The sequence below is a fragment of the Haliotis cracherodii genome, unplaced genomic scaffold (genome assembly GCF_022045235.1).
Source record: "Haliotis cracherodii isolate W230 unplaced genomic scaffold, xgHalCrac1.p SCAF_1, whole genome shotgun sequence".
Classification (NCBI taxonomy): domain Eukaryota; kingdom Metazoa; phylum Mollusca; class Gastropoda; order Lepetellida; family Haliotidae; genus Haliotis; species Haliotis cracherodii.
The window spans coordinates 41,048,523-41,074,523 of record NW_027266264.1 but is presented as its reverse complement, the minus strand read 5'-3'; the positions used below and the strand labels follow the sequence as shown (position 1 = coordinate 41,074,523).

The 26,001-nt window shown below is 40.9% G+C and overlaps 1 protein-coding gene across 3 annotated transcripts in view; it reads right to left on the bottom strand.

Moving 5' to 3' along the window:
• Positions 1-26,001, bottom strand: part of LOC139477956 (uncharacterized) — a 405,897-nt gene that overhangs the window by 212,243 nt on the left and 167,653 nt on the right. For 2 of the 3 annotated variants that reach the window (XM_071260404.1, XM_071260405.1), the window contains one exon: positions 20,575-20,700. The exons of the other annotated variant lie outside the window; for it this stretch is intronic. In XM_071260404.1, the coding sequence (XP_071116505.1) occupies positions 20,575-20,700 (126 nt within the window). The remainder of the gene's footprint in view (positions 1-20,574; positions 20,701-26,001) is intronic. 3 annotated transcript variants of the gene reach the window in all.

Below are 26,001 nucleotides of genomic sequence, written 5' to 3'. Positions count from 1 at the left end.
AACCCAGAACAAATTTAGGTACATATAGTATCAAAACTTTATGCAAACTTTCCATGGTTTCTGTTAAGAACCTTATAAGATATGATCTTTAAAGTAAAATTTGGGTGAAAAAAATGGTCAAAATCAAAATCCAATATGGCCGCAACTAAAAAAGATATCCAAAATCGGCTATTAACGTTTCATGTGTTCTGTATGGAGACAATTCTCAGAAAGTTTGAAAGCATTTCATGCAGTGGACTCAAAGTTGTTTGCATTTGAAAACAGGTACCCAAAAGACACTGTAAAAACCTTGAATCCAATATGGCTGCCAAACCACGTGACCAATGACCAAAGTCAAAGAACAAAAGATGTCAAGCAGCTCAAGCAGCAGATACATGCTAGGTTTCAAAGTAATCGGATAAGCCATTGCGGAGCAATAGGGCGAAATTCATCTTCAAAAAATTCTGTTCTTTTAGTTATCTGCCCTTGGCCTTTGGGCCTACGGCCTTGGGTTTTTGGCGAGCACTAGTACCTAACAGTCCACATACACACACAAAATTAGAACATAATCGACCCAGTGGTTATTTTGCTAGATGTGGTACAAAAATCGGCGGAATAATAAATAATAATAATAATAATAATAATAATAATAAATAATATTAAAGCTGCAAGCAGCAATGGCGGGCTCCAAGAAACACTGTGCCCAAACATCCCTGTTCGAATCCTCAAAGGGTTTCCTTGAACCAAATCCGTCAAATGTAGGCACCACTTGCAGGGTATCGTCGCAAGGAAAATGGCGTGTGCCAGGGTGTCCAGGTCTGTTCTCAAACCATTTCCGACCTCGAACATGTTCGAATCCATAATAGGTTGGCTTGTTCCAACTCAAAAGATAGTCACCGGAAATCGCCGCTACGAAATTGGCGTGTTCCAGGGGTGTCCCAAATATAAATCAAATATTACCACCATGCGGTGTTACTTTTAGCATACAACCAATAACAATAAATGAGATGCATATTTCACACTAACTTCATGTAAACTTGCAATAGTTTCTGTGGAGAACCTTACAAAATTTCGTTGAAAAAAATGATCAAAATCAAAATTCAATACGTCCATAACTAAAAAAGAATTCCAAAATCGGCTATTAAAGTTTGATGTGTTATGTATGGAGACAATTATCAAAAAGTTTGAAAGCATTTCATGCTGTGGACTCGGAGTTGTTTGCGTTTAAAGACAGGTACCCAATAAACACTGCGGAAACCTTGAATCCATAATGGCTGCCAAACCACGAGACCAATGACCAAAGTCAAAGAACAAAAAATGTCAAGCAGCTCAAGCATCAGATACATGCAAGGTTTCAAAGTAATCGGATAAGCGGTTGCTGAGCAATAGGGCGAAATACATCTTCAAAATATTCTGTTCTTTTAGTTATCTGCCCTTGGCTTTTGGGCCTACGGCCTTGGATTTTTGGCGGGCACTAGTACCCAAAGATCCACATACACACACAAAATGTGAACAAAATCGAGCCAGTGGTTATTTTTCTAGCTCTGGTACAAAAATCAGCGGAATAATAATAATATTAAATCAAACGCTAACACTGGGACTCTTCAGCCTTTCGGCTTGGTGACTCTTTAACAGGCCGTAACTTCTTTGTCAGTTGGGCTCCAGTCAAACGGATTAGCGTTCTGCGTTCGTCCGGGCCCCGGGTTCCTGTCGCATTGCTGAGATAAAGTGCTAAATCTGTTTCCCACCTCGTTCATAGATTCGAATCCTCAAAGGGTTTACCTGTACCAACGCCGTCAAATGTAAAGAACCTCTTGTGAGACATCACCACTACTAAATTGACCTGGGTGTCCCAGGATGTTTTAACCAATTTCCAACTTCGACCATGTTCGAATCCTGAAATGGTTTGTTAGTACAAACGCCATCAAATGTAATGAACCGCTTGTGAGACATCGCCACATGTGTCTTAGTGTGTTCTTAACCCATGTTTGACTTCGACAATGTTCGAATCCGCATATGGTTTGTTTGTACCAACGCCATCAAATGTAATGAACCGCTTGTGAGACATCACCACACGTGTCCCAGTGTGTTCTTAACCCATGTTTGACTTCGACCATGTTCGAATCCCCAAATGGTTTGCTTGTACCAACGCCATCAAATGTAAAGAACCTCTTGTGAGACATCACCACTACTAAATTGACCTGGGTGTCCCAGGATGTTTTAACCAATTTCCAACTTCGACCATGTTCGAATCCTCAAATGGTTTGTTTGTTCAACCACCATCAAATGTAAGGAACCACTTGCAAGACATCGCCACATGTGTCCCAATGTGTTCTTAACCCATGTTTGACTTCGACCATGTTCGAATCCGCATATGGTTTGCTTGTACCAACGCCATCAAAAGATAGTCACCGTTTGCAGGACATTACCAAATTGGCGTGTGCCACAGTTTCCCAGTGTGTACTAAACCAATTTCCGACCTCGACCATATTCTAATCCGCAAATGGTTTGCTTTAAACAACGCCGTCAAAAATAAGGTACCCTAGCAATTGGCAATTGAGAAATGAAGAATCAAGCCAGCCAGTCTGACCACCCAATCGGATTTGTCGCCTCCTGTGACAAGCATAGTTGCCTCTTGAGACAAGCATCGGTTGAAAAAGGCCAATTCTGATCCTGGTCGTCAAGGGTAGTACACACAATATTGAACAAGGCTGTGGAGAACGCTTGGATATCTGCAAAGCCAGTGAATGGGGGTGTATGGTAGATTTATGAGGCGCTTCCTTCAGTATTTGTACTCAAGTCTGATTTTTTTACTTAAATCAAATAATACCACACCAAGCAGTGGTGCTTTCAGTATGCAACCCAGCACAAAATGAGCTACATATTGTCTCAAAACTTCATGCAGTCTTTCAATAGTTTCTGTTAAGAACCTTACAAGCTATGATCTTAAAGGTAAAATTTCGGTGAAAAAAATGATCAAAATCAAAATCCAATATGGCCGCAACTACAAAAGATATCGAAAAACGGCTATGCTGATTTGTTGTGTTCTGTATGGAGACAATTCTCAGAAAGTTTGAAAGCTTTTCATGCAGTGGATTCAGAGGAGATAGTATTTGAAGACAGGTACCCAATACACCCTTTGAAAACCTTGAATCCAATATGGTTGCCTAACCACGTGTCCAATGACCAAAGTCAAAGAACATAACATGTCAAGCAGCTCAAGCATCAGATACATGCAAGGTTTCAAAGTAAACGGACAAACGGTTGTGGAGCAACAGGGCAAAATATATCGTCAAAAAATACTTGTTTTTCAGTTATCTGCCCTTGGTCTTTGGGCCTATGGTCTTGGCTTTTTGGCGGGCACTAGTACCCAACGGTCTACAAACACGCACAAAATTTGAACAAAATCGAGCTAGTGGTTATTTTGCTAGGGCAGGTACAAAAATCGGCGGAATAATAAATAATAATAATAATAATAAATAATAATAATAATAATAATAAATCGAACGATTACAATAGGGCTCTACAGCCTTTCGGCTTGGAGCCCTAATTAAAGCTGCAAGCAGCAATGGCGGGCTCCAAGTAACACTGTGCACAAACATCCATGTTCGAATCCTCAAAGGGTTTCCTTGAACCAAATCCGTCAAATGTAGGCATCACTTGCAGGGTATCGCCGCTACAAAATCGGCGTGTGCCAGGGAGTACAGGTCTGTTCTAAACCCATTTAAGAACTCGAACATGTTCGAATCCATAAAGGGTTTGCTTGTGCCAACTCTGTCAAAAGATAGTCAACGGAAATCGTCGCTACGAAATTGGCGTATTCCAGGGGTGTCCCAAATATTAATCAAATATTACCACCAAGCAGTGTTACTTTTAGCATACAACCATGAACAAAAAATGAGATGCATATGGCACACTAACTTCATGTAAACTTGCAATAGTTTCTGTCAATAACCTTACAAGATATGATCTTTAAAGTAAAATTTCGGTGAAAAGAATTATCAAAATCAAAATCCAATATGGCCGCAACTAAAAAAGATATCCAAAATCGGCTATTAACGTTTCATGTGTTGTGTATGGAGACAATTATCAGAAAGTTTGAAAGCATTTCATTCAGTGGACTCAAAGTTGTTTGCATTTGAAGACAGGTACCCCAAAACACTATGAAAACCTTGAATCCAATATGGCTGCCAAACCACGTGACCAATGACCAAAGTCAAAGAACATAAAATGTCAAGCAGCTCAAGCAGCAGATACATGCTAGGCTTCAAAGTAATAAGATAAGCGGTTGTGGAGCAATAGGGCGAAATACATCTTCAAAATATTCTGTTCTTTTAGTTATCTGCCCTTGGCCTTTCCGCCTACGGCCTTCGGTTTTTGGCGGGCACTAGTACCCATCGGTCCTCATACACACACAAAATTTGAACAAAATCGAGCCAGTGGTTATTTTTCTAGCTCTGGTACAAAAATCGGCGGAATAATAATTTTCTTTAATCAAACGCTAACACTGGGACTCTTCAGCCTTTCGGCTTGGTGACTCTTTAACAGGCTGTAACTTCTTTGTCAGTTGGGCTCCAGTCAAACGGATTAGCGTTCTGCGTTTGTCCGGGTCCTGGGTTCCTGTCGCATTGCTGAGATAAAGTGCTAAACCTGTTTCCCACCTCTTTCATATATTCGAATCCTCAAAGGGTTTACCTGTACCAACGCCGTCAAATGTAAAGAACCTCTTGTGAGACATCACCACTACTAAATTGACATGTGCCTGGGTGTCCCAGGATGATTTTATCAATTTCCAACTTCGACCATGTTCGAATCCTCAAATGGTTTATTTGTACCAACGCCATCAAATGTAAGGAACCGCTTGCGAGACATCACCACATTTGCCCCAGTGTGTTCTTAACCCATGTTTGACTTCGACCATGTTCGAATCCGCATATGGTTTGTTTGTACCAACGCCATCAAATGTAAGGAACCGCTTGTGAGACATCACCACATGTGTCCCAGTGTGTTCTTGACCCATATTTGACTTCGACCATGTTCGAATCCGCATATGGTTTGTTTGTACCAACGCCATCAAATGTAAAGAACCGCTTGTGAGACATCACCACATGTGTCCCAGTGTGTTCTTGACCCATATTTGACTTCGACCATGTTCGAATCCGCATATGGTTTGGTTGCACCAACGCCGTCAAATGTAATAAACCGCTTGTAAGACATCACCACATGTGTCCCAGTGTGTTCTTAACCCATGTTTTACTTCGACCATGTTCGATTCTGCATATGGTTTGCTTGTACCAACTCCCGTCAAAAGATTGTCACCGTTTTCAGGACACTGCCGCTACCAAATTGGCGTGTGCCACAGTTTCCCAGATTGTACTTAACCCATTTCCGACCTCGACCATATTCTAATCCACAAATGGTTTGCTTTTAATAACGCCGTCAAAAGTAAGGTACCATAGCAATTGGCAATTGAGAAATGAAGAACCAAGTCAGCGAGTCTGACCACCCAATCCGATCAGTCGCCTCATGTGACAAGCTTACTGTAGTTGCCTCTTGAGACAAGCACCGGTTGAAAAAGGCCAATTCTAACCCTGATCATCAAGGGTAGTACACATATTACTGAAAAGACTGTGGAGAACGCTTGGGTATCTGCAAAGCCAGTGAATGGGGGTTTATGGTAGATTTATGAGGCGCTTCCTTCAGTATTTGTACTCAAGTCTCGCATTTTACTAAAATCAAATAATACCATCAAGCGGTGGTGCTTTCAGTATGCAACCCAGAAAATAATTAGGTACATATAATATCAAAACTTCATGCAAACTTTCAATAGTTTCTGTTAAGAACCTTATAAGATATGATCTTTAAAGTAAAATTTCGGTGAAAAAAATTATCAAAATCAAAATCCAATATGGCCGCAACTAAAAAAGATAACCAAAATTGGCTATTAACGTTTGATGTGTTATTTATGGAGACCATTCTCAGAAAGTTTGAAACCATTTCATTCAGTGGACTCAAAGTTGTTTGCATTTAAAGACAGGTACCCAAAAGACACTGTAAAAACCTTGAATCCAATATGGCTGCCAAACCACATGACCAATGACCAAAGTCAAAGAACAAAAAATGTCAAGCAGCTCATGTAGCAGATACATGCAAGGTTTAAAAGTAATCGGATAAGCCATTGCGGAGAAATAGGGCGAAATACATCTTCAAAAAATTATGTTCTTTTAGTTATCTGCCCTTGGCATTTGGGCCTACAGCCTTGGGTTTTTGGCGGGCACTAGTACCCAACGGTCCACATACACACACAAAATTAGAACATAATCGACCCAGTGGTTATTTTGCTAGATGTGGTACAAAAATCGGCGGAATAATAAATAATAATAATAAATAATAATAATAATAAATCGAACGATTACAATAGGGCTCTACAGCCTTTCGGCTTGGAGCCCTAAATAATAATAATAAATCGAACGATTTCAATAGGGCTCTACAGCCTTTCGGCTTGGAGCCCTAATAATAAATCGAACGATTTCAATAGGGCTCTACAGCCTTTCGGCTTGGAGCCCTAATAAATCGAACGATTTCAATAGGGCTCTACAGCCTTTCGGCTTGGAGCCCTAATAATAAATCGAACGATTACAATAGGGCTCTACAGCCTTTCGGCTTGGAGCCCTAATTATAAAGATTTATTTAAATATACAGTGAATATGCTTCGGGAAACGCCGACCCACACATTTCATTGATAGCAGGGTGCCACTTGCCATGTGTATCTGTATTAAATAGTAGGATAAATTGAATATTTTGGCTAAATGATCGTAATGACGACAAACGTTGTGTAATATATATATTTTTCTGATTTAATAAAACCAAAAACAAAAGTGCTAGTGGTATGAGTTAGGTCTAGACACGGCGTACACCGTGCCGCACTGCCAAAGGTTAATACTGCTTTCCTCCCCACTAATAATTATTACAAAGGCGTCTGTCGGTTTACACGTTCTAATACTAGAAAACACAAAGAAAGCAAGTTGAATATTTTCTGTAAGAAAAACACAAGCAAAGATTTATTTACAGATTAATGAAGGAACCTTGCAATTCAAGCGACCCCAGCCCTCTAAAGCTGGAACCAGTAAGAAAAAACCTAAGTTCTCTTTTAATGATGTACACGAACAGTGTCTGATTTGTGGGCGACAGGACGGGGACATCACATTATGAACAATCCATGGTTCAAAACGTTTAGTCTCAGCTGCACACAGTCGTCAAGATGAAGTATTGAGTCGCATCATAAACGTCAAGCATGATGATTCACTGACATTATCATACCTAGATCTGTCAAATCAATAAAGTGGTCGTCTTGTTTAATCTGTGGCTTCAAAAAGCATTGTGGTAACAACAAACTACCCACAATTCAGTCTTTTGAACGAGCTGTTGACCTAAATGCAGCAGCAATAGCAGTGGGGGACATGTGTGTAATTGGGAGGATAAAAGGTGAAGTGAGTGAGTGAGTATGGTTTTACGCCACTTTTAGCAATATTCCAGCAATATCACGGCGAGAATTTTTATATCATGAGACTTGTATGAGACGATTTCTGAGAGCAGCCAATCAAGTACAACATATGAATGACAATGACGATGATCACACGATTTCTGAGAAATCTGTGTATGAAGAGGCATTTGCAAAACTAGTGGAGGAGATAGAAATCGATCTTTTCACAGAAGAAAAAGCTCTATCAATGGCAAAATTCACCACAAGATATAATGAACAAATCAGTCCTCAAACAACAGCAACTACAAAAGTGACAAACTTAAAACGAGACTCTGTCTTTTTTCGGCGACAGAATATCAGTGTAGAGTATTGCTGGCAAGGGGTCACCAAACATGTCACCCAGCAGTTCCATAACTCTGGCTGATGTAATCCACGCAGCGCACATACTCAAGGGGGAGCTACACTTTGCAAGGTTTTATGGTGATGATGATGATGATGGGGAGGCTTTCAATGAGGAAAACAAAATGTTAACTCTTAGAAATGCAGTCACGATTTTGAGACACAACATATTGCAAGTCAAAAAGAAGGATTCTTATCCAGCCTCCAGTGGAGTTTCTCAAGAGGCGTCCAAACAGGGGGTTCCTGACAGTTTGTTGCAGTTTGTACTATGGTTGATAGACAGAAAAGCTTTGAATGCAGTTTCATACACGCCGTCAGATGACATACATCGAAAGGCAGTTGCTCTTGCAGAGTGTTTAGTTTATGTCTAAACAAACACAACAACCCCTTTTCATTTGGGTCTAGTCATTCAAATGCACCATGAATTTGGATCTCGTAGCATAATAGATATGCTGCACTCCTATGGATTCTGTGTAAGTTACTCTGAGTTGAGAATGTTCATGACAAGTTTAGCTTAGTCGGGGTTACACAGAATCAGAGATGGCATCTATAAACCAAGTGGCATTGTCTCACCTGCAGATGGTGGATTGCTTATACAAGAGGGTGATGACAATGTGGATATTAACTGTGAAAAGGTGGATGGGAAAAATACTTTCCATTCAATGACAAGGGTTGTCTTTCAGTGTACAGATAAGTCAAAGGCAGAAAGCGCTGGATTGAGGGTGGTATGGCATCAAGAAGTACAGACAGACGAATGTTGATCCCCGTTCATGATATATGCAGACACGTCCAGCTCAGCTTTTGCAAAGCTCTGCCAGCAGTACATGCTCTTACTGGGTGTGACTCTACTTCAGCATTCTACAGAATTGGGAAGAAGACTGTGTACAATGCTTTGAAGGCTAACCCTGACGTCTATTCAGAGATGCACCACCTGGGTGGGAATGAAATCACGCCTGCTGCTAATGCTGCAAGACGCCTTACTGCACATTTGTATGACCTCAAAGAAAGCATGAAACCCATTCACCATGACCTCAACCTCACGAGAGCTAGGATGTGCATGAAAAAAAATACAGACCTCTCTTGCCCTCCTCCTTGTGAGTCCAGGTTTGAAAAGCACGTAAAACGTGCATGGGGCAAACACAAATTTGGAGTGAGTGAGTGAGTGAGTTTTGTTTTATGCCACTTTTAGCAATATTCCAGCAATATCATGGCCGGAGACACCAGAAATGGGCTTCACACATTGTACCCATGTCGGGATTCGAACCCGGGTCTTCGGCGTGACGAGTGAACGCCTTAACCACTAGGTTACCCGGCCGCCCCCAAATTTGGATGAAGTCACATGAAGCACTGCCTGACCTTGGAAGTCCTTTAGACTTTGGGTGGACAAAAACTGTGAACATGTCGCTTGTACCGAACTTCTTTGAAGGGCATTCTGCATCAGAGCTGCTTGAGAGCCTTGCGTGCCACTGTGTATGTGGTATCTGTCACACCAGATGCACATGCAGACAAAATAATTTGACATGCGTTGAATTATGTTCTTGTGGGGCTCAGGAGAAATGCACAAACAATGCTGATGGACTTGTGTGAACGCTGTGAACGACGTTGTGAACGTTGTGAACGCTGCGAACGCTGTGAACACTGTGAAGGTATCTCGTTGAAACTGTTAAAATATTTGTTTATACTGCGCAAAATTGTCTAACAATATAACATACCATAAAGGGTAGTAACTATAGCTACATGGATAAAGCCATGTTAGTAGTCAAGGAATTATTAACTTTTAACTGTCTTCGCACAGGCTTACACTGATACAAAAGTACAATATAAGTACAATACCTATTTGGATGACTTTTTGTACAAACTGTTCTTCAGAATCCATATCTGTAAAGATTCTGTGGCCATCAAGTCATAATGACTCGCTATAAAATAATTTACAAGCAATGAAGTATGTATTGCCGTCATTTTATTTCGAATAGCATAAAAAATTGACCGAAATTTACCTACATTCAAATGCCTGATAAAAAAACCTGTCCACATCGTTTTTATTACGACATGCATTTTTGTAATCCATATGTTTCAAGCTTTCATTTGATAAATGATATGACTATACCTCTTCCCGGGGCAAAATGATCATCACTTTCTGGTCTCGTTTCCTGCTCTAGAAGGCCTTGACTGTTATGGAACCTGAAGTGGGTATTCCGAAGCAAGGAGACTGTTAAGTGAGCTTTGGAAATCAGTTTGTCATCTCAAAGGCCTGGATACAGAAGGTTCTGAGAGACCCTGTTTGAGATTTGAAGATAGTGCAGAACTGCGACGATATGCAGACAATGTATGGAGTTGTGTCGTGACTTTGACAACAATGGGACGCCTCAACGAAATTGATAATCAAATGCGAATGGGAAAGATAGTGGAAAACTTAACACCCTTTCTTCAAGGAAGATGGCGGAAAGAAGCTGTTGGTGTTCTGAAGGCTACTGGATATTACCCTGATATTACACACCAGGCTGGATTCATAGAAACTGCTGCGGAGGAAGTGAATGACCCAGTTTTTGGAACTATCAATATTTCAAGAGATGACAAAATGAAAACAAAGAAGAATTCAATGGGGAAGTTTGCTTCTAACTTCAATATTCAAACCAAAGCTGGTTACAGAGGAAGTGGATGGCAGACACAGTTCGGAAGGAGGAAGATGTCTGACTGCAAGTATTGTAGTGATGATCATGCCATATACACTTGTACACAATTCAAAATGATGAGTCCAGAAAAAAGGCATGAGTTTGTTACTAAGAAGCACTTGTGCTATAACTGTTTCTCCAATCAACATATGTCGTACAATTGTTTACAGCCAAGCAAATGTGGTGTAGATGGATGTACACGCAAGCATTCGAGACTGTTGCACTTCAGCTGAAGCTGATGGACTGGGGCTCATGAGGCTAAAGAGAAAACTCAAGAAATCTCTACGCAAACAACAGTCCAGTCTCTCCACAATTCAGTTAGTAAAGTTAATGGGGCCGGCATGAGCAGGATAGCTCTTCCTTTGTGCCAGTTGTGATTCAAGGCAGTGAGAGTAAGTGCATCAGAACATACGCCTTACTTGACCCTGGAAGCACAAACACATTTGTACACAGGAACTGGTTAAACAGCTTGGTCTACAGGGTAGTAAAACAACTTTGTTACTGACAACACTCACTAGTGATAACTCCAAATCTGACCCAAGTATGGTAACTCTGAATGTTGCTGACCTGAGTGGGATGCATTGCATTAAAATGCATCATGTTTTTGTGATTCCTGAAATTCCAGTTTATGGAAACAGTATGTCATCTCAAAGTGATTTAGACAAATGGCCTCATTTGAAAGATATTAATCTGTCTAAGATCAACCACTAAGGGGCTAAGGGTGATCTTCTAATCGGACAATCCCTCGGCACTGGCACCAATTGACATTCGTAGAGGAGCGTCTGATGAACCTTATGCTGCAAGAACGGTGTTAGGCTGGGTTGTGAATGAACTATTGGAGAATGGCAGCCATGGAGCAGTAACATCTTATTATGTACAAGCAGTGCAGAATGATTGTGAGTTACAGTCTTTGGTTGAGAAGTTCTGGAAAGTGGATTCATGTGGTATGGATAGTGAAGTTACTATGTCTGTGAATGACAAGAGAGCTATCAACATGTGGGACCAAAGTGTAGAAATTGACAATGGACATTATAAAATGGACATTCCATTCAAGTCTGATAACCCAGAATTGCCAAACAATTATGCCATTGCAGATTGGAATCTTTGTACAAGAGATTTTCAAAGGACCAGAACTTGTATGAAAGATATCAAGGGGGGATTACAGAGTTATTGGAGAAGGGATATGCAGAAAAGGTGCCCGATGATGAAATCATTGCAGGAGGTAGGCCTGTTTGGTACATTCCACATCATGCAGTAGTTACGCCACAAAAGCCTGACAAGCTAAGAATTGTGTTTGATTGTTCAGCACAGTGTGAAGGTACAAGTTTAAACACTGAAGTGTTACAGGGACCTGATCTTACCAACAAACTTATTGGTGAACTTCTGAGATTTTGTCAGTATAGAGTGGCCTTTATGGGAGACATAGAGGCTATGTTTCACCAAGTGAAGGTGAGTGAGAAGCATAAGGATGCACTGAGATTTTTATGGTGGCCCAATATGGACAGAACTAGACCTCCTAAAGTGTATCGAATGACTGTGCATCTATTCGGTGGGGTATGGAGCCCTAGTTGTGCTTCATATGCAGTTAGGCGTACAGCAGAAAATAATACTGATGACTTTGATTAGGAAACAGTTCAAACGGTGCTTGAAAACTTGTATGCAGATGACTGTTTATAAAGTCAGTACCAGCAGAAGACAAGGCCATTCACCTCATTAAGCAACTATGTGAGCTACTGGCAAAGGGAGGCTTCAGGATGACAAAGTGGGTCAGCAACAACAGAACAGTGTTAGATTCAATTCTGTGTGAAGAAAGAGCAAAAGAAATAATGAACATTGACCTAACTAATGACCTTCTACCACAAGGGCGAGCTCTTGGAGTAAAGTGGAGCACAGAAAATGACACGCTTGGGTTTCGAACCACCTGTAAATCAAAACCAGCCACCAAGAGAGGATAAATAAGCATCATTGGTTCAGTGTATGATCCTTTGGGGTTTATCTGTCCAGTTATTTTAAAGGCAAAGATTATCTTTCAAAGTGAATGCCGACTACACAAAGGATGGGATGAGCCATTGAAACAAGACAATGCCCGAAAGTGGTCTGTTTGGCTGGAACAATTGCCAAATATTGAGACTTTCTTGGCTGACCAATGTTTGATACCCTTAGAGTTTAAAAACTTGAAATGTGATTTGCATCACTTTGCAGATGCATCATTGGTTGGATATGGCACAGTATCCTATCTACGGATAGTCAACAATGAAGGACACGTCCATTGTGCTTTTGTGATGGATAAGTCGAGACTTGCACTTTTGAAGCAACTTACAGTTCCTCGACTGGAATTATCAGCTGCTGTCATGGCAGTTAGAACTGATCAACTGTTGCGCAGAGAACTGAGATTGCAAATTGATCAGTCCATGTTCTAGTCAGATAGTATGACAGTATTGCATTACATCAAGAATGAATCCCCGGGTTCCAAGAGCTTTGTGGCAAATAGAGTGAGTGCTATTCATTCAGGATCTTCGACGGACAGTTGGCGATATATTGGATCAGATATAAATCCAGCTGATGATGCATCCAGAGGCTAAGATGCTGATGACATCTTACATCATGATCGATGGATTCAAGGTCCTAGTTTCTTGTGGCAAGAGGAGCACAGATGGCCAGGGATGTCAGAAGTATTACAGGTATCTGAGAGTTCTTTAGAAACAAAGAAGGCAGTAGAATGTTTTGTACAACTACATACCCCTGTGTGTGTGTAATGGACAGATTACTGGAGAGATTCTCATCAAGGCTGAAACTGAAGAAAGTCACGGCATGGCTTTTACAATTCAAACAGTGGTTGCTTCAAAGAACGAAGGGAACAAAATTTGATTCAAATGTTTCTCCACGTCATCTGACAGTGCAAGAACTGAAGACTGCAGAAGTTGAGCTTCTGAAGTATTTGCAGAGATGTCATTTTCATGAGGAAATAGATTGTCTGAGAAGAAGTGAACAAGTGAAGAGATCAAGTACACTCTACAAACTTGAGCCTGTTTTGAATAATGTTGGTGTCTTGTGTGTTGGGGGTCGTTTGAGTAACGCACCAATTCAAGAAGAGTCCAAACATCCTATGATCATTCTGAAGAATCATCATGTTTGTTTGAAATCTGATATCATCTCTCTACCATGAGATCCTTGGACATTCAGGACGAGAACATGTTTTGTCTCACATGCGGCAGAAGTTTGTGGCTTATCAACGCACAAACCACAATAAATAGGATATTGCGGAAGTGTGTCCATTGTCGGAGCCATCAAGGCATCCAGAGTTCACAGCCAATGTCAAGTTTACCTGAGGAAAGTGTGACTCCTCATAACCCGCCATTCACTTATGTTGGGGTTGTCTGTTTTGGCCTTTTTCTTGTAAAAAGGGGCAGAAGTTTGGTAAAACGATACGGATGCTTGTTCACGTGCCTAACAGTGAGAGCAATACACATAGAAAAACTTGACTCTATGGATACAAATTCCTTCATCAGATTCGAGGCACGTGGGGGAAAACAAGAGATTATTAGATCAGACAACGGGACAAACTTCAAGGGGGCACAACAAGAGCTTAGACAAGCTATTCAGGAGTTGGATCAGACAAAGATCTACAACTCTATGCTGGAAAGGGACATACAGTGGATCTTTAATCCACCCACTGCCTCACACATGGGAGGTGTGTGGGAAAGAAAATTAGGACAGTTCGCAAAGTTTTGTCAGCTCTGCTTAACAAACAGAATGGCCTCAGTGATGAAGGTCTCAACACATTGTTTTGTGAAGCCGAATCTATAGTCAGTAGCCAATCACTGTTGTGTCAGATAATGTGAATGATTGTGAACCGCTTACTCCGAATCACCTACTGCTACTTCGTTCAAACATTTCACTACCACCAGGTAACTTTCGAATGGAAGATGTTTATGGTAGAATGTGGAGACATGTACAGTTTCTCTCAGATTGTTTTTGGAAACGGTGGATAAAAGAGTATCTACCAAGCTTACAGTTATGGCAGAAGTGGTTAAAGCGTTGTGAGAACATGAGTGTCGGTGACATTGTGTTAGTAAGGAAGAAAACACACCTAGGAAGATGTGGCCTTTGGCGCGGGTCACCAGGACATTTCCTGGAAAGGACGGGTTTGTGAGATCTGTGGAAGTGAAATTGAGGGGTTCACTGTTGTTAAGACCCTTTCACAAGCTGTGTGTGTTGAAACAAGTGGAATGAAATACACCAGATACCAAGTGTATTGCACTTTGACAATGAGACAGTGAAGACATTTTGTTTTCGCGACATACGTTTATGATTTAAAGAATGTTTTGTTATTTGAAAGGATAAATGTTTGCATTTGGATTTAGCTGCACATTTAGGGGCCGGGAATGTAACTGAAAGATTTGATTATTTTGGATTGCGATCTAAGTTTTAAGACTTCACTCTGAAGTTGGAACGGTGGTTCGATGTGACCGGTGTGCTTCGCTGCGGTGAAGTAACCACATTGTAGGCATTTGGGGGTCAGAAATTTTGTAAGTATAATTATGTTAAGTGAGCAACATGTTCATCTATCCAACCATTGTATAATATAAACCTGACATTGCCAAATTCAACAATGATGTGTAGTTATATCTAACCGTGCTAACATGTCTAGACCACGTGGGTTAGCCTGAAATGGGGTACATGTTTTCGTTAGTTTTACCTAAGGAGCACTTCAGTTCACTGTGGGTAATTTTACTATTATTATTAGGTAGTTACATTCAAGGTAAAGCTTTCAGTATCTTGCATATTTAATGATATTTGAATATCTAGACTGAGTGGAAACATTTTATTTGTTTTAGCTTGAACCGACAACTAATCATGTAATACAATGTACATGTGTAAAACACAGCAGTGTAAACAAAAATGTGAAGAGGAAGTAAAAATATCGAGTACAAGAAACAATACCCTTTTGTTGTGCCTACTTATTTTTATTTCGCTCCACTCTCTATGTTCACCACGTGGACATTTACCACTTGTTGATTACCTTCATCAGCTGGACTTTCCATGATGCCTCCCAAGGGGAGAGCAGCCATTAACCACAAACATGTGAGGGAGCCAAGCAAGCAAGGACGACCGGGAGACAAACCCAGGGAGTATGTATAGTACAGGAGGCCACAGCCGATGGTGAGTCTTCGATACGGGAATATCGAAGGCTGCACGTCCACGCTTGATCCCATCAATGCAATTAATGTGCAATCTGCACAGTTCATAAATGCCGCGAGGCTACTGACTCGGGTAGCAGGTAACCTAACAACTAGAAAAAATACTCCAGTTGCTAGAACATGCAGCAGCTGTCCCGGCCACCTCAGACCAACAGGTAAGGCTTGATTTCAGTTCCCGCACCATTTCGCCCAACATAGGGAGAAACCCGAAGCTCATAACAAAGCTTCCAGTGACGTGGCTTGGTCATCCAATCAGAACACAATATACAGGGATTCTCTATTCTTCCGTGCGGCTGGAATAGACGCTCATGTCAAACAACCTGTGAGAGAAAAATTCTGGCGTGGCAAGTTTGTCGATCTAGCCACCATACCACTAAACACTGCGGAAAGCCAAGAAGATGGTACATTAACCAAGGCATATGATTCCTCAGTTAAGATCATTTTTAAACCCATAAAGCAGCAACCCAAGCGCCTGTCTTTGGCAGCTTTCCACATTTTCATGTATACTCAACAACAAAAGTTCATGTGACACCAATATTTTAGTGTATTTTTCAAACAAGTAAAGTTTGGTTTTCAATATTGTAGTACATGTATGGAATCAAGTCACAAAAACGCAACTGCTACAGAAAAGCATGCATTTCATGCAAAAGTTGACTTTCATGCAAGCCCCATGCATTTCACAACCCCAAAATGGGTATAAAAACATGTGCGTTAATGTGATTCCATATGCATTGTTTAGCATCATGCTGACAACAACCACTCAGAAAAACAACAAAATTACGCAACTATTCAACATTACGAAATGCCACGCCTGTCCGTAAATGAGCGTCTGCAAGCCATTGGTATGCTTTAAGCAGGATTGAGTCAGCGTGATGTTGCAAGACAATTTAACGTCCACAGAAACACCGTTTGGTGTTTATGGCAATGTTGGCAACAGACGAATGCATTCAGAGACCATCCTCGGAGTGGCAGGCCATGCGTAACCAATAATCGACAAGACAACTGGATTCCAACAACACACCTACGAAATCGATTCCAACCAGCAATGGTGACTGTAAGAAGCATCCCTGGCCTTCGACGAATATCTTCACAAACCGTACGTCGTCGCCTCAGATGTGCAGGGATTGTTGCCGGAAGACCCGCCAGATGTCCAATTTTGACAGGAAACCACCGTCAAGCACGTCTACAGTGATGCAGACAGTGTCTGGACGGCCATGCAGTGGGGACAAGTTCTATTCACTGACGAGTCTCGTTTTCACCTCAGCCACAGCGACGGATGGATTCAAGTGTACCGACGTCGAGGTGAACGTTACGTCAATCATTGTGTTATGGAAGATGAGCGGCAGCATTATGGTATGAGGTGGGATTACAGCAAGACAGAGGACCCGTTTGATAGTGGTAGAGAGAAATCTCAATGGACAGCGCTACTGAGACGAGATCATCGGCCCTGTTGTTCTCCCGATTTTGCATCGTCATGGCCCAGGCATTACCTTTCAACATGACAACACCCGGCCTCATATTGCTCAACTTGTTCAGGATTCTCTTCAACAAAACAATGTGAATGTCTGCCCACGCTGGCTCGGTCCCCTGATCTCTCACCAATCGAGCACATGTGGGATGAGATGGATCTGAGATGGATGAGAACGTCAACCACTCTAGGAACTTCGAAACATGCTCCAGCAGATATGGACAGATATCCCACAGGACTTTGTGCGACGCCTGGTCCATTCCATGAGACGAAGATGTGTTGCTTGCATCACAACCAGAGGTGGACACACACGCTATTGATTTCTGTTGCAAACCAAAATTGGTTTCAGATTTGGTAAAAAACATAACTTTGCATTAAATCTTGTTCAATGTCACAGGAACTTTTGTTGTTCAGTATATATGTGTGTGTGTGTGTGTGTGTGTGTGTGTGTGTGTGTGTGTGTGTGTGTGTGTCAGCAGGCACACACAATGCAGGGGTTGCTATCCTACATGGAAACCATAAGGACAGCGGCCTTCGATTCGGAGGTGATGCCTGGTCAACCTACGACCAACAATTCTGACTCATAATGTCAAGGGACCCCTCATGCCGCTGGGACAACATTGATGGGGAGCTGTGGCAGAAGCACATGGTTACACAGCAGGTACGACAACCATAGTCAGACGAATGGGGCACAATGACACAGGGGGGCATTGCTAGTAAGGCATGCTGGGACTTGAATAAATTTGGTTGTAGCAGGCATAACTGTAAGTACGCTCACAAATGTGGCAGAAATTCCCACAGATCTAGGACCTGCTTTTGAGTGAATGGGGCCCAACAGACCTCATACAAGCCCAACCAATCTTTTCCTGACAGCAAACAAGTCGCCAAGAAAGGTAAATTGAATGGCCCATACCCCCGTGGATCTCAATGAAATGGCACCCTGTTTACACCAAGATGCTAGGTTAATTACAGAGGACAACTTCATAATGGGGGGCACAGCGGGCACTTGCCACTGCTTAGACAACCTCAAGGGATGCATACATACACTGGAACAGTTTGGGGTCCCTATTGCCCATGACAAGACTGTCGGCCCCACCACACAACTGACATTCTTAGGGCTGGAGATTGACACCAATGCAATGCAGATCAGAATCCCAGAGTCCAAGATCAAGGAGGTGACAGCGGAAATCCAAGACATCCTGTCGACAGGTAACATAAAGGTCACAAAAAGGGCCCTTCAGTCCCTCATAGGCAAGCTTAACTTTATGTGCAGGGCTATACCAATGGCAAGGGCATTCAGACATAGGCTCATGGACCTGCTTTGCAAAGGCAAGCAACCATTTCACCACTTTAGGATTACCAACTGGGTCAAGGAAGACTTGCAAATGTGGTTAACATTTCTCACCGGTTATAACAACATTTCAGTGTTTCAGGATTAAAGGGTAGACAATGATTTCTCCAGCTGTTTCCAGATGTGGTGGATGGGGCTGGCTTTGGGGCCAAGCTGCAGGGCAAATGGTTTAGCCGCAGATGGCCAAACCAGTGGGTGACGGATGGAACTACATGCGACTAGACACTACTGGAGCTGTTCCCCATCACACTGGCCATCCAACTTTGGGGCAAGCAAACAAAAAGGTCCTCCTCTACCTCTTCTCTTCAACAACCAAGTTGTCATCGCAATAATCAACAAACAGTCTACTAAAGCCCCCAGAGTGATGAGCCAACTCCACCACCTAATCCTGCAGTCTCTCCGGAATAATATTCTGTTTAAGGCAAAGTATGTCCGTACCACTGCTAACACTAATGCCGATGCTCTCTCAAGGTTTCAGCTCAAACGCTGCAGCACCATGCATGGACCAGAACCCCACACCTATCCTGTGCAACACATGGCTGATCTATGGCGAGAAGCTGGTAGACCACTACAACAATCTCTGTCTATGAACCCATTGACTACTTACCAAACAGGCATCGATGACTTACAACAGTTTCGGTCTGCACATAAGCTGCAAGAGGTGTGGCAAGTCCTGCTGGATCAGGTTGTAAACTTTATTGCTTATCTGTCAGTGAGTCACCACTCCCGTAACACAGTCAAGACTTATATTGCAGCACTGTCTTCACAGCACTAACTCACCGGGGCTCACTGATTGTACAAACCAATCCTAGAGGGGAAGCTATTAACAGGCTTACACAAATTGGCGGGCTGACCAGATAGAGGAAAACCCATCACGACAGATCTGCTGCAGGTAGTAACCAACAATCTGCCACATGTAAGTTTGTCAGCATATGAAGCCAGAATGTTCAAGGCAGTCTACTGTACAGCCTTCTTCGGTTTCTTTTGGGTAAGTGAGCTGGTCCAAGCTGGTCCAAACTGGACCCTCCAAACCAGGTTGTTCCATCCATTATCTAAGGTTCTCAACATCTATCAATACACCTCCCACACTCAAAGAGTGATCAGTACAATACGGAGGCAACAGTCACATTGACATCTATACCAGGTAATCTACTATGTCCGGTAGCACCTCCCATAGCCCCCCTGGCGTGCAACATGCATTCGTTCATTTCGATCATTCACCAGTTACTAGGTACTAATTTCACTTCTTAAAAAGGCCTCAGCACACAGCAACATAAATACTGCTTGCTATTCTTCTCACTCCTTCCGAAATTGAGTGGCCACAGCAGCAGCCATGAACACCTCACACAGCAATATGGCGGGTGGAAGTCAGATTGTTACAATGCTTACATACAATTACCAACAAATATAATGCTACACAACTAGGTGAGGTGAAATTGGGTTTAACGTCGCGTTCAAGATTATTGCACTTATATAGCTACATGCATGCACGTGTGTGTGTTTGTGTGTGGCTGCTTGTACTAGTGCGGACTGATGCCGATTTATAGTGCTAGCCCACTGAGATACCATGCCACAGTTTAACATGAATACCCCACTCAGACACAGTATACTGACTCTGGGCCGACCAGTCCTTGTTTTAGCCCCTTAATGCCGAGTGCCAGACAGGGTTACAACAAGTACCATCTTTTAACATCTTTTGGTCTGACGCAGCTGGGGATCGAAACCCCGGACCTTCCGCTCTCCGGGCGGACGTTCTACCACTAGACCACGTGGGCGGTTTGCTACACAACTAATTAAAATATTCTATACATGGTACTTACTACACTACTTATCAGTTTGGATGGTAGCTAGGTTCCAGCTACCTGGCCAGGCCACGGCAGTACCTGCTTCTGAAGGGCACCAGTACAAGTCAAATCTTACTTTGATGTTGTAATGTATAGTATGTCTCTGATAGCCGCACAAGATGAATTCTTTTTGATATTTGGATATTGATTCACTTGGTATGATGGAGTGGCTCTTACCTGGATGTGATCACCCACAGCAATGTTCCTGATGGTCCCTGCAGCATGTCTCTGAGCCTCCCAGTTGTGACCACTATTGAGTATTCTACACATATCAGGCAAGAAGTCTTCACTCACAATTGAAAGCTGAAAGATCAATTGCACTGCATGGACTGATGCTTACTGAATGATAGGAGTCAAACATAACAAGCATGAAATACTCACATCCCCCGCCAATATGACATGTTGGGTGTGTGCAATGCATTAGCTCTTGTGAACTATGTTCACTGGGCCTTTTTGTAAAGAAATATAGTACGTTTTTCAAAATATGCTCCGGAAACGAGGACTACCTCCATTTTCAGTCTAAATCAAAGTCGTTGCCATGGAAACTCTAAAAAATAACTTTAAAAAAAACACCTAACCTATCAAAAGGCACCAGTTCACCACTCGACCTACCAATGCGCAAAATATGGTGAAGAAAATGGTACGGTTTTCAAGATCTGCTCCGGAAACGAGGACTACCACCATTTTCAGTCTAAATCAGCTGTGGGTGAGTCTCACTTTTGACCATGTTAGTTTTTAGCAATTTACCTGGCTATATTGAATTTGGCCTGCCTTTGCTTGTCTCTCTAGAATACATGTCGATTTAGGATACAAGAAGAAATTTTCATTGATATCTGTTCACACTCCAGTCTGATGTGATTTGTTGATAGTGAGCAATAAGTTAATATGTAAAACTGATATTGGAAATTTTAGTATAAATTATATATTTATATACTTATTCTATCTCACACTTTGCATTTCTCCCTTCTTTGATCTTATGTGGGAACATGCTTGAATCATGTTTCCAGCTTCTGAAAATAAAAATAGCCATCCAAGCCCCTCCGCATCTCCATGTTTACGCCCAAAAGCTAGGTCAATTATGTGCCTCTTGTGCACGCAGTGCCAGCTTGAACCGACCATGTGTGCACCTCTACCAATTCATTCTCTTTTGCAGAGCTTTATAAGGCTAGAGTAATGAGATGCGGGGATAGTCGGGTGGGCCTATCATATGTGAGATAGGATCAGTATATAAATATACAATTATTACTAAAATTTCCAAATTTTTAAACTTATCCTATCTCACACTTTGCATTTTATCCAATGGCGTGATGGTGGGCCGCAGATACCCTAGCCTGTATAGACTACAACCGTGAGATATGCACGAGGGACTCGTGAGCGGGAAAAAAACACGATGAACCGGTGTTAACGATCCCCGTACGTTACTCAAATGAAACAGCATGAGATCGGGTTAACATGCCAAACATTTTTTCCTGTATGTTATTGTACATATAGAAGGACCGTGTAGCTGTAAACGCATAAGCGAAACGGCAGATGACTTAAAATCCATCCTGGAAGGACATCGATTCGTCAAACAAAACACACAACTATCTCTATGAACCACAGAGTGCACTAGGTTTGGTAACCCTTTTAACGCTTCGTCATGGTTATCAAACACATTCGAGTGTATTGTCATAGCGACTGATTTACAACACCCATTGTCTGAAGAACATTCATTACCCTGGAGCCATGACATCTAGATGCCTTGAAACACTTAATTGCTGTTATTTATAAGATGCTAATCCTATTTGTTAATCCCCATTTTTGTAAACATCGACCGTCTGCCATCCTGAATGAGATGTGCAAGTATGTCACTGATGATTTACTGTTTACATTTATATTTATCACTTAGTAAATGTCAGGTGACCTTGGCTATATAAGCCTTGGTCCAGTGAGGTTGAAAAAGAGAGAAAAGAAAGGTCTTACCCTTAGCCTAGCTAGGGTTAGGCTGGGTGCTCCAGGGCACCTAGACAACAACCACTACCACTATGTGCTGACCTGGCATATAGTGTCTTTTGTATGTATATATCAACATGTATAAAGTAAAACTGTATATACCGCAAGCCATCGTCTCCAAGTTGTCACTTCCTACAGAGAACTGTACATCGGCCCCTTGCATATACAAGTATGCAAATTATAAATTAATCAACGTCAGACCACACGCATTGTTAATTTGGTGGAGCTATTGGGTATGACAGACTTCTTAGTCTGTCCTTTCCTGTACCTCTTTGCAGCATGGCATATGGCTCACAATACTGTAGGAAGTGACAGTCTCTTATTAAAAGGATAAACTACCTTCCTGAAGGCCAATCACCAAGAACGAAGAAACGGCCTTGAACAAGATTGAAGAAAGAACAAGAACCTCTCCGATCAAGAACAAGTTCTCCGATTCTAAACCTTCCCTGCTCGATTATCTTAGCAACACTGCTAAGACTTCCCCTTCAATGCACATGACCTAAGAAAAGAAGTATACACGCCTATTGCACAGAGACCCGACCACAGCCATCTTCATGCAGACCCTGCACAATACAGAAACCGCCTCACGGGCACCTACAAGATGGACACTGTGTACATCTCTTGGGGACTTACTAATTTGTGTTTACTTACATGGACTCAATCAAGGATATATATTGTGTGGCTGTTGAAAAATGCAACCAGGTATGTTTAATCAAAGCCAGTATATTTGTGGCAGGCTCAATTATGTACATAACTTTTAATTAAGATTTATTAGTTAGTAGAAAGGTCATATGGCCTTGTTACCATTTTAACTGATTAGTTTATTACGATATTTACATGATAAGAAGATGTTATTAGTTATAATATTAGTTATGTTTTATACCTTAGTATTTTATACCTTAAACATTCATTCCATAGCTCTGGAACATTAAGTAAGCTTACTCTCAGTCTAACTTCCACTAATTGTCACACTGCATGCTTTTGACTTACGGCCCAGTCTATTGTCTATTGTCTATTGTCTTGTTGATAGGCCAAGCTGGCCACAGCTACAACAATGTTTGTTGTTGAATTTTAGAAGTTCAGTTGCTATTTGTCACCTCAAGGAAAGACTCAGCAAGATTTATTGCTGCTTTCATTTCTATGTGAGGATTTGGATTTGTAGAAGGATTTATTCATATTTGAGGTTAGTTGGTTATTTATTTTATGATGTTGTATATATGGATGTTTTCTAATTATTGCGATTTGAAATAATATATATTGTAGAATGAATTCTTAATTTGATTTATTAGAAACATAATGCATCTTGTTTATATTTATAGTGCTTGATGAACTTACAGTTCAGTGAGTAATTATTATCTGTATAAAACAGTATTAAACACAAAACCTAAATATATATATAAACTAAGTAATATAAACCCCTCTGGACAGTAATGGAAAGTAAATGTATGTCTGTATGCTTGATGTATGAAATGAGTGGCTGTTGTACTATATATTTTATACACTGTTTTACCATAGGATATCACTTGTATACAGTATTCTGCATTTGTATTTCTTTATTATGCAGATTTCTCAGTAGCAACATTCACCGTTCGATCATTGTCACGGTATTACCAGTTCAGGTATCACCTATCTGGTATGTAATGTTCGTTATCACTCTATATCATATTAATATATTTTGTATCTGTGTATTGATGTATTGTACGGATACGTCTGATGTATTGTGTAATGTAAAGTAAATGCTATTCATTTTAATGGAAGTGATATATATATATATATATATATTTTAGAAATTTAAAGAGTAACTATAACGGATTGTATATATTTATTTCTATGTTATATTTGCTTATGTTGTACTTTTATTGTTTCAGACTGAAATTATGTGCGTATGTTCGCACCTATAATATAATAAATCATCAGCCTCACCCCCCAGAGCTGTTTGTGATTATTTGGCCAGTAGGACACCTACTCCACTATCGGCCAACACAAGCACGGTTACATATTAATGCCAAAATGTGTCTTTCCAAAATTCAGTTTTGTATATGTGCAATATACTCCAAATTACATCTTTAGTCAAGCTAGATCTTTGAAGTTATTGTGTAGGGAATCTTTGAAATGTCTCCAGGCTACGCCAGACATATCGTTGCAGCTAGGGCCCAAACAAACCTAAGCTGTAGGGTTATTGAGTCCCCTTAAAGACCCGTAATTTCAAAAATCTTAACAACAAAATTTGTCATTTGTTACAAGTTATTAATGTGCACAGTTTGGTACAAAATTGAATGTATTGTCTAGGACTTTGAATTCAGATTAGGGATATTCTTGGGTGAGCCACCCCCACACATATGTTTATTGTATGTGGGAATCTTTGAAATGTCTCCAGGCTACGCCAGACATATAGTTGCAGCTAGGGCCCAGTTTTGATGTCAGAATTAAGTTGTTGTTTTTCTTGGGCATCGCACCCCCAATATCTGGGCAAGCTCCGTCAAAGACACGGGAAGAGCACCCACTGTACTTAAAAGGGCAATAGTACCCACAAGTACCGTTTGAGTCACGCGGTAAAGCTAGACTCCTGGTTTCAAATTTCTTTGATGGTAAATTTGTACATTTTTTGACATTATTCATTATCATTATATGGTACTAAGTCGCACTGCCAAGCCAAACTCCTGAATTCAAAGAACCTTCAGTGATGTATTTATTGAATCTGTGCAAAACGGTAATTACCTTGTAGTGAAATTGCACATTACGAAGATCACTTGGTTAGTTTTCAAACTGGCACTAAATCAAATTGGCTAGATGATCACTTTCATACCGTCATTGCATAGATATATTTGTTGCATAAGGATTTCATGTAACTGATTTTGTTAACATATGCATGGTTGTTTCCGTTGGTGAAAAAATTCACACATATCAATTTGGACTCATGTAAGCTTTGGGTCCAAGCTTCATGTAACGGAAGGAAGTTGTCATAGCGACTGATTTACAACACCCATTGTCTGAAGAACATTTAATTGCAAAGGCTCATTACCCTGGAGCCATGACATCTATATGCCTTGAAACACTTAATTGCTGTTATTTATAAGATGCTAATCCTATTTGTTAATCCCCATTTTTTGTGTACATCGACCGTCTGCCATCCTGAATGATAAATAAAAATACATTTCTTATTTTGTCAAATGTCCAGTTTATCATCCCAAGAAATGCTAAATAATTATCATTAAAATTAAGCTAGCTGTGCATATTGGGGCTCTTTATCTGCTATGATAATATAACAATTGCATTATTAAAGAAGTGGGTTTTTTTCAGTAAACATGGTAAATAATAAATCTTTGGTTTAAAGAATATACTTTAGACAAACATAATTCTACATGTCTTAATACTCTGTATTGTCTGTTAATTCTGAAAATAATTAACTGTGATATTGTGTTTCTACCTAAAACTAATAATGTGAAATTAATTTTGACATTATTTCATCCTATCTAAAATACAAAATATATTTTAAGATGCATAAATGTACATCATTGTTGAACAAAAATAATATTGTTTTTGAAAAAAGATATCTAATAAGTTTGATTGGTGCCCACCATCTTTATCTTCATCACTTTGTCTGCTCCCTAT